Raw genomic sequence first — 18,940 nt, 5'->3', positions numbered from 1 at the left:
ATGTCGCCATTTGAGGCCCTGTATGAAACAGGTTGTAAATCCCCTATTTACTGGTATGAGATTGGTGAACGAAAGCTGTCAGGGATTAAGTTAGTACAAATTTTAAATGAAACAATACAAAGGATTAAAGCTCGGATGCAACCAGCCCAGAGTAGACAAGAGAGTTACGTCTATATTAGGTGTAAGGACCTTGAGTTTGAGGTGCATGATAAAGTGTTTCTGAAGGTGGCACATATGAAAGGTGTTCTAAGTTTTGGTAGAAAAAATAAGCCAAGTCCTCGTTTCATTGGGCCTTTCACGTTCTTGGAGCAAATTGGTCCTGTGGCATATTGGTTAGCACTTCCACCATCTCTTTCGGTAGTTCATAATGTTTTCTATGTCTCCATGTTGGGGAAGTATATGACAGATTCGTCTCATGTGGTTGATTGCGAACCATTATAGTTGAATGGAAACTTGAGTTATGAGGAGAAACCTACCCAAATTCTTGCAAATGAGGTAAGGACTTTGTGCAATAAGAAGATAGCTTTAGTGAAATTTGTATGGTAGAATCACTAGTTCGAGGAAGCAACATGGGAATGGGAGGATCAGATGATAGCACAGTACTCTAAGCTTTTCCAGCAGAGAACTTTCGAGGACAAATGTTTCTTTTGGAGGGGATAATATGACATCCCAAATTTTTTTAGGTAATTTTTTTATTTAATCACTTATGGTTACTTGGAATGTATTTTGAATTTTAAGGTTCAGTTGAATTATTTTGAAAGATAATTCAATTTAAATTAATCTTGATAACAAATTTGGATTTAACTCCATTAGTGGAAATTGAATTTAATTTGGAAGGTTGAGAGTTGGATTTGTTTTTGGTGATCTAAGAAGGAAATAGAAAAAAATGGGGTATTTATGAATATATAAATATATGTATATTTAGGAAAATGATTAAAGTTTGGATTATACGTATGTATATATTCGCTAGGGACTCCTCAAAAGTAAAAAGAAAAAAAAAAAGAAAAGAAAGGGAGTTTCATATTCTTCTTTGTGAAAGCATCAGCCGTCACCTCAGACCTCACATCGGTGATCTACTCTGTTCACCGCCTGCCGCTCAACCTAGCTGACACCAGTCCTAGTCTCTACCATCGAGTCACGTGTCGTTCGTCGCGTTAGTCACGGATGTCAGCCAGCCACGCTCGCATTCAGTCGCATCTGCACTTGCCTTGTTCGCGTCGTCGGTCTGTCGCGCATGGCCAGTCAATCGCACCTCCCAACCTAATCCATTGTGTCGTCGTTGCTCCCTGAAATCTTGAGGTTTGGGTAAGTTTTGGGTTTTCATTTTGGATATATTCATGATTGGTTTTTATCATCTATCATATGGGTCTAATTTCATTGTTTTCATGACATTTTAAGGGTGGTTTGAAGTCACTGCCCAACAAAATTACGTTTTGTTTAGCAACGGATTGGTGGGTTATTGGGTTTTCTATAAGGTTTTAGGGTTGTGGTTGATTATCAATTAAGTTTTGGACTAAGCTTGTTTTACCCGTATGATGTTGATGTTGGATTTAGAGGGTCGGAATTGATTTTGAGTTTAACACACTTAACATGGTTTATGTTAGGGTGGAGATTCAATTGGGGTTTGGAGGGAGACTCGAGTCCAACCACACTTTGGGTAAATTGGTTGGAGTTGTTGTCTTATTTTGATTTGATGGTTGGAATTGGGCTATAAATTTGAATTAGAATTTATTTATGTTATAGGTCCTAATTTGGGTTTTTTGGTGGGGATTGTTTCATTTTATGTTATTTGGGTTTGATATTGAGGTAAATGATGCTATTATCGGGGAGCCCTCATGTCAGGTGCCCTAGTTCAAAATTAGCAGGTTATTTAATAGATTTTAGAAACATGATTTAGAATATATGTTACTATATTTTATGCATGAACGTTATGAGGACTATGACCATGTTGAATTTGTATGTTGTGTCATGATTTGTGTTATGGAACCACTTCTGAGACTTTTGTATGTGATGCTTGTTTGACTAGTAAGGATGATCTATCGTCTCGTCTCGTCATATGTTTTGTTATAGTGGATCGATAGGTTCAGTTCCATGTTTTGACGGTGCGCCATCATGTCACTGGACATGCATGAACCGACGGGTTCATTTTCCTGTTAAAAAACCATGAACCGACAGGTTCACTTTCATGTCTTTTTTTCTTTGTCAATACGTCATCAGGCCACTAGACATGCGAGTTAGAGCAAGATAAACTATCCTCTTAGATGGCCATTTAGGAACAATGACAATATGCATGTCCTACCAACCCCAAGCATTCATTGCATGTGATTGTTTAGCTTGATCCCGGTAATGAGGTCACTTACTGAGAATTTTATACTCAAGCTTTATGTTTACATATTTTTCAGGTAAGGATAAGGATACACGAGTGGCTGACAAGAGAAATTGCCAATTGATCCAAACAAATGCTTTTGCATACAAGTTCTTGCGTCGTTTCATGTTTTTCTGTTTTCTTTTCATAATTTAGATTTTGATAGAGCTTAAATGTTTGAGATTTTTCAGTTAGTTTTTCTTATTTTAAAGCTTATGCTTTAGGGGTACTCCGAACCAAAACATTATAAAATTTTGAGTTGAAATTTTATTTGATCCTTTATTAAATAAATTAGTCCAACTTTATTATTTTAAATATAAATGTTTAAGTACAAATTTATGGCTTCATGAAGTAATGACCCTAGTAGGTGACTTAGAAAGTTAGGTCGTTTCAATGCTAGTAGATAAACACTCAGGCTTCTCTTAAGTATGAGACTCATCTTCACCAAAAGGTTTATCTTTTCTTTCTTTCAGTAAAGCTCACTTCACTCTATGAACTTAGGATCCCCTAAGTTAGAGAATCCAGCTCTCTCTCTCTCTCTCTTTTGTTTATACGCAGTTGTCTCTATATGAGAACTATTGATATAGTATTCACAACCTTCTCTATGAAGGTCATACATTTGCAACTCTTGTTGAAATCACAAGACAACAACAATAACGTTCCCTTCACAAAAAGGAAAAAAAAATTGTCAACCCTAACAAACAGAAAGATAACCCTTAAATATGTACAATAGAATGCAAAAGTAAACCCTAACAAAATATTCTGAGCCCAACAGATAAGGAAACATAATTGAAGAAAATAAACTGCCAAAATCTTCCCGAAACTATCAATCTACAGAATCTACATCTTAACGCAAACACCATTGGAAGCCACACATGTTAAGACATTCTAAAAGACACTTGTTAAAATCGGCCAACATGGTAGCATAGACAAAACATAAACAACCCTTAAGCAAATATTGCCAATAACATAACTTAACACTTTTTACATTTTTCTAACTTAAACTTTCACTTCTTCCTATATAATTTTTGTCGGCCACAGATTTTTTTTTTTCAATCTCAAATGTAATGTTTTGTTTTAGTAATTTAATTATTCTAAAATTACCTTCGAGAACAAACCTTAATAATTTAAAAATAATTTTAATTAAATTTAAATCACTCTTAAAACTATGAAACCAAATATTAACAAGATTTATTACATTTTTTTTTTTGCAAAACTAATTATAATTAAATAATTTAGCTTAAAACAATTGTTATAAAAATCAATCTCAAACATATCATTAAGTAATTGAAAATCACTTTTAAAAGTACAAAATCACATATTAAAATGATTAATATATAAAAATTAGTTTTAACAAATGGATGTTTTTAATATAGAAAAATAAACTAAAATATTTACAAAACATGGCAAAATTTTAGAGATGGACATTAATAGACTTCTACTAGTGTCTACAGGTAGAAGTCCATCAATGTCTATCAGCGTCTATCATTGATAGTTCGAAAAATTTGCTATATCTTGTAAATATTTTCAACAGTTTTATAATTTGAAATAATTTTTCTTTAACAAATCACTTGTTAATAAATCGATTTTGTTAAAATTACTATTTCTAAAAACACTCTCAAATATGCATATATATATTTTTTGATCTTTGAAATGATGCTTGCTTTCTATGAATCTTACAATACTTTCCACATTTTTTTAATAAAACATTTGAATTCTTAACCGAATTCTTTAATACAAGAACATAAATTTTAAAAAACTACTACTTTGAATTTTGTAAAAAGTAAATGACCAAAAAAAAAAAAAAAGTTGAGCCTTGACATAGTTTCAGAAACAAAAATATATATATATTAAAAACCACATATTCACCGACGATTTGATCAGCTTTTCTGATTCAACAGTTGATTTTGTTTCTTTCTTTTCATACGCATGTTGTTTGTTTTTGCTCAAAATCATAATCAATTAAAAAGATAGGTAGAGAAAACAAATCACTTCATTCCTATGTTAAATGCTGAAACCTGTTGATTATGATGAGGAGTTTTCGATGAAACCATGCTATGGTTGATCGAGTGATGAATGAAATGAATTATCAAATCAAATTTGGTTTCTGTCTAGTTGATTTAAAAGGAAACTTTTTGAATGGCTAAAGTGTCTCAGATTTGTTCTAATCTATACACGATAAATTAATCCAACATGTAGCTTTTAGTCTCTCTCTATATATTTTTAGAGGGAAAAAAGGACAAAAAGAAGAAAAGAACTTCTCAAAAGTTAAAACAATGGATTTTCTCATTGTCATGAGGATCTATAAGATATACCTTAATTTTAAAAATTTTATACTTGATTCCACAAAGAAAAATCACTTATTGATTAAAACAATTTTATTTGATCAATGAACTTCATTAATAAAATTTAGATTTTACTTAATAATTGCATGGGATTTTAAAATTTAGGTTAAAGTATCACTTTGCATTGCATTCCATTTAAGTCTTTATTACTCTTGATACTTTAAATTTAGTTTTCATACTTTAATAAATTTTAAATTTCAAACTTAATTTTATTGAAATTTGTTAAATCATAATAATATTTTTTATGTAAGAAAAGATACTGTATGAAACATCTTTTCACAACATATGTATGGAATGTTAATAGAGACTTTTTTCTTTTGAAATGAATTAATAATAAGTTCACTACAAGAATTTTAGGTTTTAATATCGGTTGGAAAAAGTGAAAACTGGATGTATAATGTCGGATTTTTTTTAAAAAAAGTGGATCTTTAATGTCGGTTTAAAACCGACATTAAAGATCCCCATTAATTTTTTTAACTTTAGTAAAAAATATCTCTCTTTCATTTCACTAACTTTTTTCTCTCTCTTTTCTCACTTCTCTCTTACAAATCCTCTCTTCCCTTTGACCACATCAGTCATCACCAACGTTGGCATTGTTCCTGTCGTTGTCATCGCCGGCGTTATTCTGGTCGTTGTCATCGTCGCGTCGCTCAACTTTTTTCCAACTGTGCAGATCGCGTGTCGTCTGCAGGTCGTTCAACTCGCCTTGTTCGAAGATCAGCCAACTTCTTCGTACAAGCTTAGGCGTGTTGGGTAAGTCGTCTGGTCGTCAAATCTAGTCGACTAGCTTCGTCATAGGGTTTAGTGGAGTGCAGCTCGCCATGGAGGTGGGTAACTGGTGTTAGATCTATTAATTTAGTCGTGGACTTTTCGATCCAGTCGTCTATTTGCCCTATCTACTCGTGGGTCTTCCGATCCGATCGTCGGCATGGTGATTCAGCTCTGTTCGCAAGGTCCGACGCTCGTCGACGTTGTCACCAGATCTATCGGTTTTAGCTTAGATTTGTTCTAATCTTCGAGACCCGGTTTGGATCTTTTTAAGCTTGTGGGTTGTTTGAATTGTTTGATTGGAAAGGTAAAATTTTCTTTTCATATGTATTCTCAATTTAGTAATTTAAAGTTTTTTCATTCATTTTATTTTTATTCTAATGATTAAGCTTCTTGAAATTTTGAAATGTTTGAATTAAATTAATTCAAGAATATATATTTTGTTGGTAGTCTTGCTTGGTGTGGTTCAAGTGTATATTAAAACTTTTTTTTCAATTATATATAAACTAATTTGGTCTTACTTGGTTGATTAAGCTTGCTTGGTGTGGTGCAAGTGTTACTTCATTCATTTTATTTTTATTCCAATGATTAAGTTTCTTGAAATTTTGAAATGTTGAAAAGAAATTAGTTCAAGAATATGTACTTGGTTAATAGTCTATTTTTTCCGATTATATTTAGCCTTCAATATTTTCCTTGTGTTATTTTTTCTGAGTTTATCTCAAAATTTAATGTAGACTAATCTAGATATTCTTTTTGATTATGGTTCATAAGATTTTAAAATGTTGAGAAGAAAATTAGTTCATGAATATGAACTTGTTTGATGGTCTTGCTATCTTCTTCTTTTTTTTTTTCTTTTTTTTTTTTGTGGCTAATATGTTTATAAACATTTTCTTGGGTTATATTTTAGTCTTGAAAATATTTTATTTGTGTTCTTTTGTGTTTGTCATGTTGATATAAACAAGTTTTAGGTCTTATTGTTGATTATAGTTAAGTTTACAAGCTTAAGGTTACATAATTTTTCCTTGTTATTGTTTGTCTTTTTTGTAGATTAAGTTGCATATTTTACATTCATAGATAAGTCATTGATGAAAATGAATAAAATGTCAATGAGTATGATTTAAGGGTTGAGATGTTTATTAAAAATGGTCTACAACATTCAAGTGTGTTGAATGTCATGAGTTGTCCATGTATGAAGTGTGTGAATGCAAAGACTAAATGTGAACACAATAAGAGATCACTTATTTTTTAATGGTATAGATTAAAATTATCAGACTTGAATTTTTCACTGTGAATCATTACTGATTAAGAAAACCAATGAAAATGTGTCAACTAGTGAAAGAGACAAACTTGATGAGGATGACATTGATGTTGATGACACAATTAAAATGTTTGAGGGTGCACACAACTATTTTAATGAAAAATCCAAAATTTTGAAGAATTAATAGATGATGAGAAGAAACCACTGTACCCAAATTGTAAGACTTTTACCAAAATATCTACATTGGTAAAGTTATATAATTTGAATGCTAAATTTGGATGAAGTGATAAGAGTTTCATTAAGTTGTTGGAATTAATTCTGAGTCCTAATGAAATTCCAACTTCCACTTATGAAGCAAAAAGGATTTTGGGTACTCTTGGAATGAAGTACAAGAAGATTCATGCATGCAGCAATGATTGTTGCTTGTTTGGAAAATAACTCTCTGATGCAAATGTATGCCCCATTTGTTGTACGTCAAGATGGAAGCTTCTTAAAAATTTAAAAGAAATGGCTAAGAATGTCCCAGTAAAAGTCATGTGGTATTTCTCTCCAACTACAAGATTTGAAAGAATGTTTTGAAGCAAAGAAACATCAAGTTTATTGATGTCGCATGCCCAAAAAAAAAAATGAAAAGAAAAGAAACAAATGGTTTATTATAACATCCCAAAGATGCACTATCGTGGAAAAAAAAGTAGACAATTTGTGGCCAGAGTTTGGGTTAGAACCTAGAAATCTTCGTTTTTCTCTTTCCACAGATGGGGTAAATCTACATGAAGATATTAATAATAGATATAGTTGTTGGCCAGTGATATTAATGACATACAATCTACCTCCATGGTTGTGCATGAAGCGAAAATTTTTTATGTTGACTGCACTAATATCTGATCCTAAACAATGGAGAAATGACATAAATGTTTATTTAGCTCTGTTAGTAGATGATTTGAAAAATTTTTGGAAAGATGGGGTGGAATGTTACGATGCATATGAAGAACAACGTTTCACACTTAAAGCTATTTTATTATGGACCATTAATGATTTTTCTGCATATGATAACTTGTGTGGTTGTATGGTTAAAAGATATCATGCATGTCCAATTTATGGAGAGAAAACTTCATCCACTTATTTCCCAAAAGGGAAGAAGATGACATATCTATCGCAAGTTTCTACCATGCCATCATCTATATAGGAAATAAAAGAAAGCTTTTAATGGTGCACAAGAGTTAGAATTTGCTCTAGAACCATTGAGGAGGGAAGAAATTCTTGCGGAAACAAGTAAGTATCAGTATTCATTTGATAAGAAAACTATGAAGGAAACGAACAACGCAGATAGCCCTTCAACTTATTGGAAGAAAAAATTTATTCGTTTTGAGCTAGAATACTAAAAGTATCTTGATGTGCAACATTGTTTAGACGTGATACACATTGAAAAGAATGTATGTGCAAATATTTTTGGCACATTGTTTGATATTCCTGGTAAGACAAAGGATGGAATAAAAACTCAATTAGATTTGGTAGAGCTGAACATTAGACCAGACTTAGCCCCTTACGTGGGAGAGAAAAAACTCTTTTCACCTCCAGCATGTTATACATGAACATAAGTTGAGAAATTGAGCTTTTGTTAGATACTATCAGAAATTAAAGTACATGAAGGCTATTCATCGAACATTCAAAATTTAGTATTGCTCACAGATTTGAAACTTTACGGACTTAAGTCGCATGACCATCATGTTCTTATGCAACAATTATTACCTGTAGCCATTCGTGATATTTTACCCAAACATATAATACTTGTAATTACTCGTCTATGTTGTTTCTTTAATGTTATATGTTGTAAGGCGATTGATTCATCTTAGTTAAAGGATATACTAGAGAATATAGTTGTCACTCTATGCCTCTTAGAGAAGTATTTTCTACCATCATTCTTCACAATAATGGTATACCTTGTAGTGCATCTCTAAGAGAATTTGAGTTTTGTGGACCTGTTTATTTAAGGTGGATGAATTATTTCAAATGATACATGAAAGTGTTGAAAACTTATGTATGAAATAGAAATTGACTAGAAGGATGTGTTGGAGAAAATTATATCGTCGAGAAGACTATAGAGTTTTGTTCTGAATTTATATTTGGAGTTAATTCTATTGGGCTATACTCATCGACAAGGAAAACAAACTCAAACATTGATAGATCATTCAGCTGCTTCTTTTATCAGACTGAGTAAGGATGAGTTGGATCAATCTCATCTTTATGTCATTCAAAATGTAAATGATGTGCTTCCTTACGTGGAGTATGTAGATCTACATGATTCATATCAATTTGAACGAGCACATATTTGGAAGGGAAAAATTTGTTTATTTAGGCCATGATTATCTGATTCATTATTGCAATATGGTTGAAATTGGTTATATGTGTATTTGACATACATTGCGTAAGTATTACTCATCTTGATTCACAATCTTCATGTATATTTTCTTTTTCGTGTTTAAATAATAAATTTTTCTTTGTTTGGGTATCTTTGGATGAATGTGACCTTGATATTATCAAGAAGTTTTTTATAATTCACCAAGCCAATATATCGCCACATGTGAAGTCTCTAGATCTTCGATCTAGAAATTTAGCCAACTAACTAAAATGGGTTAATTTAGACCAATTAGTTCTTATTCCATACAGCACATGGTAAGTAAATACAAGTTCTTTAGTTATTTTTAATTTGCATTATATGTGTACTAATATTTCAAAATTATTATTTATTATAGTTATCATTGGATATTGATTGTAATCAATCTTCCAAAAAATTATGTTTATGTTTTGGACTCTATTCAAAGTATGGTTCAAGAGAAATTTCATGGAGTTATAAATATGTAAGTTTAATTGAACTTTCTTAACTTTTGATTCAAGTATTTATGTTTGACTAATGTTTTCAAATTATTTAGTGGATTGAAAACATGGCAAGCCAAGCATGATCTCCAACACCATCCATCTTCTCCAAAATGGAAACCTATAAAGGTAAATTTACATTCATATTTTAACAAATTATGTTCATTCAAACATAAGAATAATTGTTTTCAACTTCTTCACATGCAGTGCCCCCATCAATTAGATTTTGTAGGATTCGGGTACTATGTGCAAAAGTATATATATGAAATAGTGCATAAACCTACTACTCCAATTACTAGCCTCGTACGTAAATTATTTATTTTTTTATATACTAGCTTTAACTTAATAATGATGTAAACTTATGTTGAGTTTAACTTTTTTATTTTTATTTTTGTAGTTCAATAAAAAAAAAACACACATACCCAAGAGAGATTGACATAATTCGAATACAATGGCAAGTTTTGTTGGCCGATTTGTATAAGGATGTACTTATTGTTTTTTTGTCTCAATAATGCAAAAACTAGCTTAGAGTGAATCTTGACGAGTTTTGAGTAAAATATGCAAGTGTAGAATGAATTTGAAGTATTAATCGTTGGTTTGTGAATAGACGAATTATTATCTAGCTATGATCTTTTTGTTGGAAGATTTATGTATAACTTTTTTGTTTATGGGTATTTGGTGTAAGTACTCATGGAAGTACCAATGGATATTTGTGAAGGAGAAAAATGATTATTAATATTATAGAAGTGTTTGGTATTTCTAATTGTAGTTTTGGAGAGGTGGGTGGTTCCATATGAGTGTTGGATATGATAATTTTAATTGTTCTATGGAAGTATGTTATCGATATCCAATTGTTGGTTAATATGTTTATTCATATTAAAAGCTATATGATCGATTATACAAAGCTATAAGATCAATTATACAAAGCTATACAATCTATATCCATGTACTAAACGAACCATAAACTCTAATCAAACCCATGTACTGAACGATTTCAAATAACGACAGACGAGGGTACCATGCCTTTTAGATTACTTGAACAGTGGAGAAGAAGTTAAAATGAAAGCGAAAGTGAGTAGATACGACCAATGAGCAGCGAACAATATCGAAGATGAAGGGAGACGTTGAGAGAAAATTGAGAGGAGTACTCGAATGCGAAAAGGAATGCGAATAGGTGCGCTTATAAACGAGATGAAATAGACACTTGTTTGGCTTTAAAAAGTAAGGATATATCTAGTATTTCACAAGTGGAAAAAGTTAGTCATACAAAAGTTTTTAAAAATAGGTTATTCATAGAAAAGTTTTTGCCTTTTTTTGTTATTTTATGAAATTGTTCAACTTTGAGAAGGTTATGAGACTATTGGATTTTCCTTTTTTAATAAATTATATATATTTGAAATTGGAATGAATCGGACCTCTAATTTTAATGTTGGTGGGACAAATTTTACTAATGAACTATCAAGTAAAATTTATATATATGAATTTTAATGTATCTAGAATTGTTTTATTTATTATTATTTGCAAATTTTGATTTAAAAAATCCAATAACCAATTTTCTTTATGAAACAAACACATCTTGTTGTAGACTTGTAGTTGTTTGTGAAAATGACATAATTCGGCTTTTATAAGACGACTTCACGTGCCGATCACATGTTTCTGTTCTTTTAGTTTGTGGCTTTGTGCTTCATATAGAACGTAGAAGTCATATTTTTTTCCCCTATATTTTTTATCAGGTAAATATACTTAGCCAGATATATATATATATATATATATATATATATTGCACTATGTGAATATTAATTTGATGTAAATAAAATCATCTTTCGAGTAACATGTGATTGGGCACGTGAAAAGAAGACTTCAACTTTTGCCTAAAAAATTAATGTGAGATGAATTGTATATTAATACCAAATGTCCATGAATTTATTAGGGGAGATTTATCTATCTAAATCTTGAACTAATAATGGTCGAAATTTAAACTCTTGAATTTTTATTGATATATTAATGTACACCTTCCATTTTGTTATCTGATAAACATAATATCATATTTTTAATTGTATTCACTAAACTGCTAAATTTCATAGATGAATTAATTTAGACTTTTTATTAAAATTTTCTTCAATAATTGTCTTTGCATCAATTCTAATCGTCCATTTCATTCATCTGACAATAGAAGAAGTCTATACAGGTGTAAAAATTGAATGGTTTGATGATTTTTAGATATAATCTTAATTAATAATCTATTCTTTTAAAGAAATAACAATCTAAATTGATTATTTAAAATTTTAATTTACAATATATTATATATTTTACACAATATTTTTTGAATTAATTTTGAAGGAGTGTGTAAATTCACACTTACAATGTTTTAAGGCTTAGATTAATACAATTCAAAATGAAAATTTTTCTATATTTTAATATTAATATATAAGTAAGAGTATCAACATGTTAATTTAAAATATGCCTTGTTTTATATTAAAAAAGATTAAAAAAAATTACTTCCCTTCAATTTTATCCTTTTTAACACACACACACATATTTGTGTGTGTATCTTTTCAAAAATTAAATATTATGTCTTGAAATCTTTATAAATGTTTCAAAAGACTGATATATAGTAAATTTTAAAGTTTCATTTGGAAAAATAGCAAAACGATTTTTAAAAATAAGAGATACTAATAACAAATATCCAAATTACCATCAAAAACTAAATCTAATGAAATCATACATCACAAGCTAAAATAAATAAAAATAATAATTCAACACAAATACGTTGTACTATTATGCAAATACACTGTAATTAGGGATGACAAAATTCTCCACGGAGTCGGGTCCTCGCAGGTCCTCAGTCGAGGATAAATCCCCTTCCCCTCTCCTGATCCCAACCCCTGTCCATGCTCCGATTTTTTTAATTATTAACATATAATAATAAAGATGATGATAATAATAATAATAATTACAATTACAATTAGGAAAAAAAAAGTGAAACAAAACTTTTAATTATAATTTTTTTCTAAAGTGGTGGAGCATGTGGTTTAATTCGATGCAAATTATTGTTATTATTATTATTATTAGAATATAATACTACTTCAAGCTACTATTTTAGTTAATTTTTTTAATTTTATTTTTCTGAAATAATAAATTTTATAATAAAAAGTTAAAATACTTTTTTAATTGTTAATTTAAATAAATATATGTAAAAATAATACTAATTTATTACATAAAATTTAGAATTGTAATATAAATGCTAATTTTAGATAATAAAAATAATAAAATAAGAAGCGGGGACCCGAATCTCCGACTCGACCCCAACCCCCAAAATAGGAAATGAGGCGGGGACGGAGATTAAAAATCCCCACAGAGACAGGGATGGAGAATGCATCCCCACCCCGCCCCGGCTCCGTTGCCGTCCCTAACTGTAATATTATATTACATTTAAATCAGATGTCCTCGAACACACTTTGTTAGACAACAGCTAAAATTACCACCAAACTTCAAATCAATCAATAATTTATTTGAAGCTAATCATGTCACGGAAAAACAAAAACCCACGACAAAAGCCCATGATATTCACCTAAATACCACATAAACATTGTTGGTCGATTCCTCTTACGACCACACCATAACAATAGTGATAGTGTCTAGTAAACAGCGGTGGAAAGGAGATTTGAGGAGTGAGAGAGGAAATGAGAAAAAGAGAGTGAATGAGCTAGGAAGATTCATGATACTTATCGAAGCTAACTTTCGTGATTGTAGTGGTCTCAGCAAAAACCACACGTGAGGCGATCGATGGCGTGTGGTGGACTGCAATCGAGTAGAATGGCAGGGATGATGGTGTGAAGAACAGAGTGTTGCTCTTTACACGAAGGAGGAGAATAAGGCGAGGCTCGTGAATAGGAAAAGTGGGGAGGGGGTGGGGGCGGAGGCGGGGGCGGGGGCTTTGTGCGACTGTTAGATAACTAAGGTTTTTTTTTTCTCCCCTTTTTTAACTTTTCTTTTATTTTTTTTTTATGTTATTTTAACCTTAAAAACTTATTTAAATAATAATAATAATATTAATAATAATAATAATAATAATAAGTTTCTCTTTTCCATCTTAAATTCCAAAAATATTGATATTCTAATATCTCTTATAAGATAATCTTTCCACTAAACTCAATTTTAATTCTTAAAATTCAAAATTAAAACAAATACATTAAACTTAAAAAATGATGAAACTTACGTTCAAAATCTCTAGTTCAAAATTTTGAAAACTAAAATATTTTAATTTAATTTATTGTAAATTTAACTTATTAGATCTCGAACATCTATTAAAGTCAAATTAAACCAAAATTTGATTTTATTGAATCCACACTTATTCCAAAAATAAATAACAAAGGCTCCATAATTAAATTTGAATTGATGAAAAATAACTATTTTTAAAAAGTCGGGTGCTACATAAAACATCATAACTTTACATTACAATTGCACGGTATGTGTAGAAGTAGATTAGTGAAGTCTCATAACTTTATATTACTATTACATTATATTTGTAAATGTATATTAGCTAATTACCATAATATATCAGTGCTAATAGAGTTTTAAGGAGACACAATATAGCGTTATAATTAGGAATCATGGAAAATGATGGTTAGAACCCTTATAACCTTACAATACAACTACATTATAGGTGTAAATATAGATTAGTTAAATCTCAAACCTTCGTATTACTATAATATGAAATAAAACATGATAAGAATACAAATGAATATATTGAAAAAAGATGAAAAATAAGAAATATTTAGATAAACATTGAATCTTGTAACAAAAAGTTAAAGAAATAAAAAGAATAGTTAGATAAAACTAAATCTACAAAGAAAAGATAGATACATAAGAGATATTTGGGGAGAAAAATGATGAAAGATTATTTGTTCAAATGGAAAAATAAATTAATCAAGTTGGGAGATATATTGGGGAAAATTAAAAGGATATTGTCCTTTTAGAAACTATTTAGGAAAATAAGGTTGTTTTCAAACTATTTGTAAAAACATTATTTTTTTTTTTAATAACTCGAGGGTTCAAAATTCGACCAAGATAGGTCGAATTTTGAACCCTCGACCTTGCCCTTTTTTTTTATTTTTTATTATCACACATTCTACCTTCTTCTTTCTTTCTTCTTTTTTTTATTTTCCATTTTATAAAAATAATTTCTAAAAATATTTTATTATTTGATTTAAACTCTAAAAAAATAAATTAAAAAAATAATATCTCATAAAAATAAAAAAATGTAAATTAAATATCTTATTTATATAAAAATAATTACAAAAATGAATGTGTCCCACAAGGCGGACGTCGTCGATTTCGAGCTAGTTGTCGTCGTCGACTTCGAACTTGAGGTTGCTCGGGTTCTTCTTGATGTTGCTCTGGTACCTCTACAGACGCTTCATAACATAAATATTCATTATGCTCTTCACGACCCCGACTATGTCCAACACGTATGAAGACGAAGGACTAGCCTCTGAGTCATAATGTCCTGAACCAAATGCTGGCATCATCATCATCAGACTAACATTATCAGTTTGACTCTGCATCTGTATCATAGGGGGCAACTCTTTCACATTATGTGTAACCTCATCAAACTCATCCTCTTCTCGACCAGGTCCTCTATGTCTAGGAGCTAGTAGAGGAACAATAGGTATATCGTACATATAATGAATTTCCTCCATATAGCTTTGGTTGTCATTACATATAGCAAGAACCTGGTTCGGATCATTCGCAACCTCACAGAGTCTACTGTTGTTCGATCTCTATGAATTATAAAACAATTAGACAATATTTAAAATAAATTTAAATTAAAAATAATTAGATAATATTCATTCATTTACTAGATGACCCATAGCTACTCCCGGACGAGTGACGTAGCACCTTGTAATATTATTATACTAATGAATATATTCTGGAGTGACATCTGTGTCGAACTATTCAATAGAAACCCCCACTGCAATAAACCTTGCACGATAGTGCCATCGCACTACCAAATGTGTAATTTTTTCGTACTAATCTCCAGTCCTTATTTCAATATCATGAAATACGGTTTCAGTATTACAAGGCGATGGGACATCCTGCTGAAAACCGAATTGTCTCATCATCCTGTTAGGAAGATGACACTCACCAAAATGAAAACGTATGAGAGGACTCATCGTCCGCCATATGTTTTGACCATTCGTAAAAAAATTAGGCAAAGTATGCATAATAATTTTGTACGGCTCCCAAATAACCTGAAACAAAAAATCTTATATTAGAGAATATTAAAGACAAATACAATAAAAATGTGTAGAAAATAATCAATTAGGTTTAGTGTAATGTACCTGACCAGGTTGAAGCAAATCAAACATGTATCTATACTGGCTGACTACATGTGTGGTTGTCCTAGTCACACAAAATTTGTCTCTCCACCTAAATTTTTATATTGATAATTTAGAATTTAAATTAACTAGATTAGTGATATAAAAATTAAATTGATTTAAAATAACATACCGAGAACCGTAGGCTCGTCCAATTAACTGAGCGTCATTAACATATTGTAGCTGTGGAGCCATTGTTGGAAATCACTCCCAAGCCCATAGTTGCAAAAGTATGAGAGACCCAGCTATCTCTTGAACCTCAGGTCTTGTTGCTTTGCATAGTTATCTATACAACCATGTCAAGCATGCTCCACCCCACGAATACCATCCCGCATCATGGAGGTTAGCTAACAGTGGTAGGAACATCAAGTGAACAGAATGACTTGATTTATCTGAAAACAAACTTCCACCCATCATTTGTAGTATATATGCTCGCGCATATCTTATGATGGTTTCCTCGTCTGCATCATCCGTGAGCTCACGAAATTGTGTTCCTAACCATATTAAACTTAACCTCGATCCTTTAATCTTGTCGGCATGTGGGGTCGCATCGAGGTATAGTTGACAAACTTCTGACCAATCATTTTACATCACTCTGGTGACGGGCTCACTGTCAACAGGTAACCCCAACAACACTTCTATGTCTTGTAGAGTGATAGTGCACTCTCCAACAGACATAAAAAATATATGCGTCTCGGGCCTCCATCTCTCGACCAAGGCTGTGATCAGATGTCAGTTCAACTGAATAAATCCTAATCTGGAAACTCCATAAAATCCAGATGTGCGCAGAAGCAGTAGTATTCGAGGGTAGAGCGGGATAGTGCGCTAAAGAACTGCCTATCGACACCTGCAAGATATTTCTTCAATAGTACGATCTCGCCATACAACAGATGATCGATGAATAGACTGGTCATACAAAACATCTGGATCAACAGGTTCTGGGTTTAAAGCCATGATCTGAAAGAAAAAAAAATATTTACTTCTTAATTAAAAAAATATTTGTTTCTCAATTAGAAGAATAATGTACAACTTAATTAAAAGAATAATGTACAACTTTATAATTAAAAAAAATTGAATATATAATAAAAGTATCTACACTTAATTAAATAAACATGATAAAAGAAGTATTCATTTCTCAATTAAAAGCATGATATATTTGTCGTCATCCACCCATATCTGAATCCTCCATCATGTGCTTGAGTCCATTGCTTTAAACTAATGTTGTCAAAAAAACTCAGACAGCTCCAATTTATTCCTTTGATATCTTCAATTGTTTTGTTGAACTTTCAATTTGAAACTGACACTCAGCACGATAAACATAATTTTTCGATGAATTAAATTTATACTTTTTATTGAAGTTGCTGACATTATATCGTAACAGAAACGATGGTGACATTTCGATCCCGTCCAACCATTTGTTGGGTTATTCTGTAACGACCCGACCCTCTAGGACTTAGGTAAGGCCGTTACTAAAATAAATGCATGCAAAGAATTTAAAACGACGCTTAGTTATTTGAAATAAATGCTAATTAAAACAAGATAAGTTCAAAAGACATTTATTAAATGCAATTGTTAAAAACAATAATAGGGTACCCATAAATCATAAAGGTTAATAAATACATATGAAAAACAATTCTTAATAATAAGTTTCAAACATCAAAACTAACATTAAGAGAAACATAAAAAGAACTCTAAATCTCATGATGCAGAAGAGTAAAAACTAGTCCTAGTGGCTTGATCATGAATTCCACTGCACTATCGCCGATGCATCTCTACCCTTACCTGAAACATCAACATAAGAAAGAATGAGTATGAAATACTCAGTAAATAGCCCCCACCACTGGGGTCAGACTAGGCATCTATGTCCTCTAGATACCCGCATATGGCACATAAATACATGTAACAGATGAGAGACTGAGTCCTATCCTATTGTAGTTAAGTATGCCCACAAAACTGGTAAATCCCGAAGGAAACACAAAATTGGTGAATCCCGAAGGAAACACAAACTGGTGAATCCCGAAGGAAACACAAAACTGGTGAATCCCGAAGGAAACACAAAACTGGTGAATCCCAAAGGAAACACAAACTGGAGAATCTCAAAGGAAACACAAACTGATGAGCATCTAACTAATCAATGAGGATATTCACACATTTTTAACGTGCTATGATTCAATATTGTATGGTTCTAAAACATACATAAAAATCCTTGATACCATGGCTGCATCACATACACATAATTCTTAATAACATATGATATATCATCCATGTATAACTTATATCATAAATCCACAACATGCAAGTATACCTCAACACCAGTAGATCAGACATCGACATATGAAAATACATACTATCACATACTAACGTTCAAGCACTTAGGTGTGTATGTAAACAAATCAGAATTTGTGCCAGAACATACTTCGATTCAGGTCATACTGTCAATCAACATGCTAACATTTACCATAACATATACTTATCATGCTAGCATATAACTAAAGCCTGGTCCATGGTCAGTTCCAATGGTAAGATTACTTACCTAGAAATTAAATCCAAAGAAGCCCAAGCAAGCTTATCCTTTTCAAGACAAGCAACACCTAAGACAAATCCAATATTTAAATCAGTATTTTAGGTCTAACTCCAATTAACCAAATTATTCAAAGACCTTCAATTTTACTTCACCTAAACTATAGCTCAGTCTAAACTTAATTCCAAAACCCACTTCTGTTGGTTACCTGAACATACACAAAGTTCAAAATTAATCACTTAATTCTCTACAATTAATCTTAATTCAAAATAACCACCCAACAACTTACTCCAAACTTACCAAACTTCAAAAGATAATTGGCCTTTACTTTGATGAGCAACACCTTAAACGTCTCAAGTTTTGAATCTAAAATCCAAACCAAGGAGATGTTAACAATTTTAACCCAAAACCAAAACATATAAAATTTAA

The 18,940-nt window shown here is 31.2% G+C and overlaps 1 protein-coding gene and 1 pseudogene across 1 annotated transcript; one reads left to right on the top strand and one right to left on the bottom strand.

The window, feature by feature from the left end:
• LOC150037283 (uncharacterized) lies at nt 1–441 on the top strand. The gene has a single exon (XM_090311951.1). It carries the CDS (start codon nt 1–3, stop codon nt 439–441), a length of 441 nt encoding a protein of 146 aa, XP_090168077.1.
• Nucleotides 442–2,036: 1,595 nt separating this feature from the next.
• LOC150037282 (serine/threonine-protein phosphatase 7 long form homolog) lies at nt 2,037–16,944 on the bottom strand (annotated as a pseudogene).
• Nucleotides 16,945–18,940: the final 1,996 nt, after the last annotated feature.

Source organism: Benincasa hispida, chromosome 3 (genome assembly GCF_027475165.1).
Source record: "Benincasa hispida cultivar pf3 chromosome 3, pf3_genome.v1.1, whole genome shotgun sequence".
Classification (NCBI taxonomy): Eukaryota; Viridiplantae; Streptophyta; class Magnoliopsida; order Cucurbitales; family Cucurbitaceae; genus Benincasa; species Benincasa hispida.
This window is presented reverse-complemented; position numbering and strand designations above follow the sequence as displayed.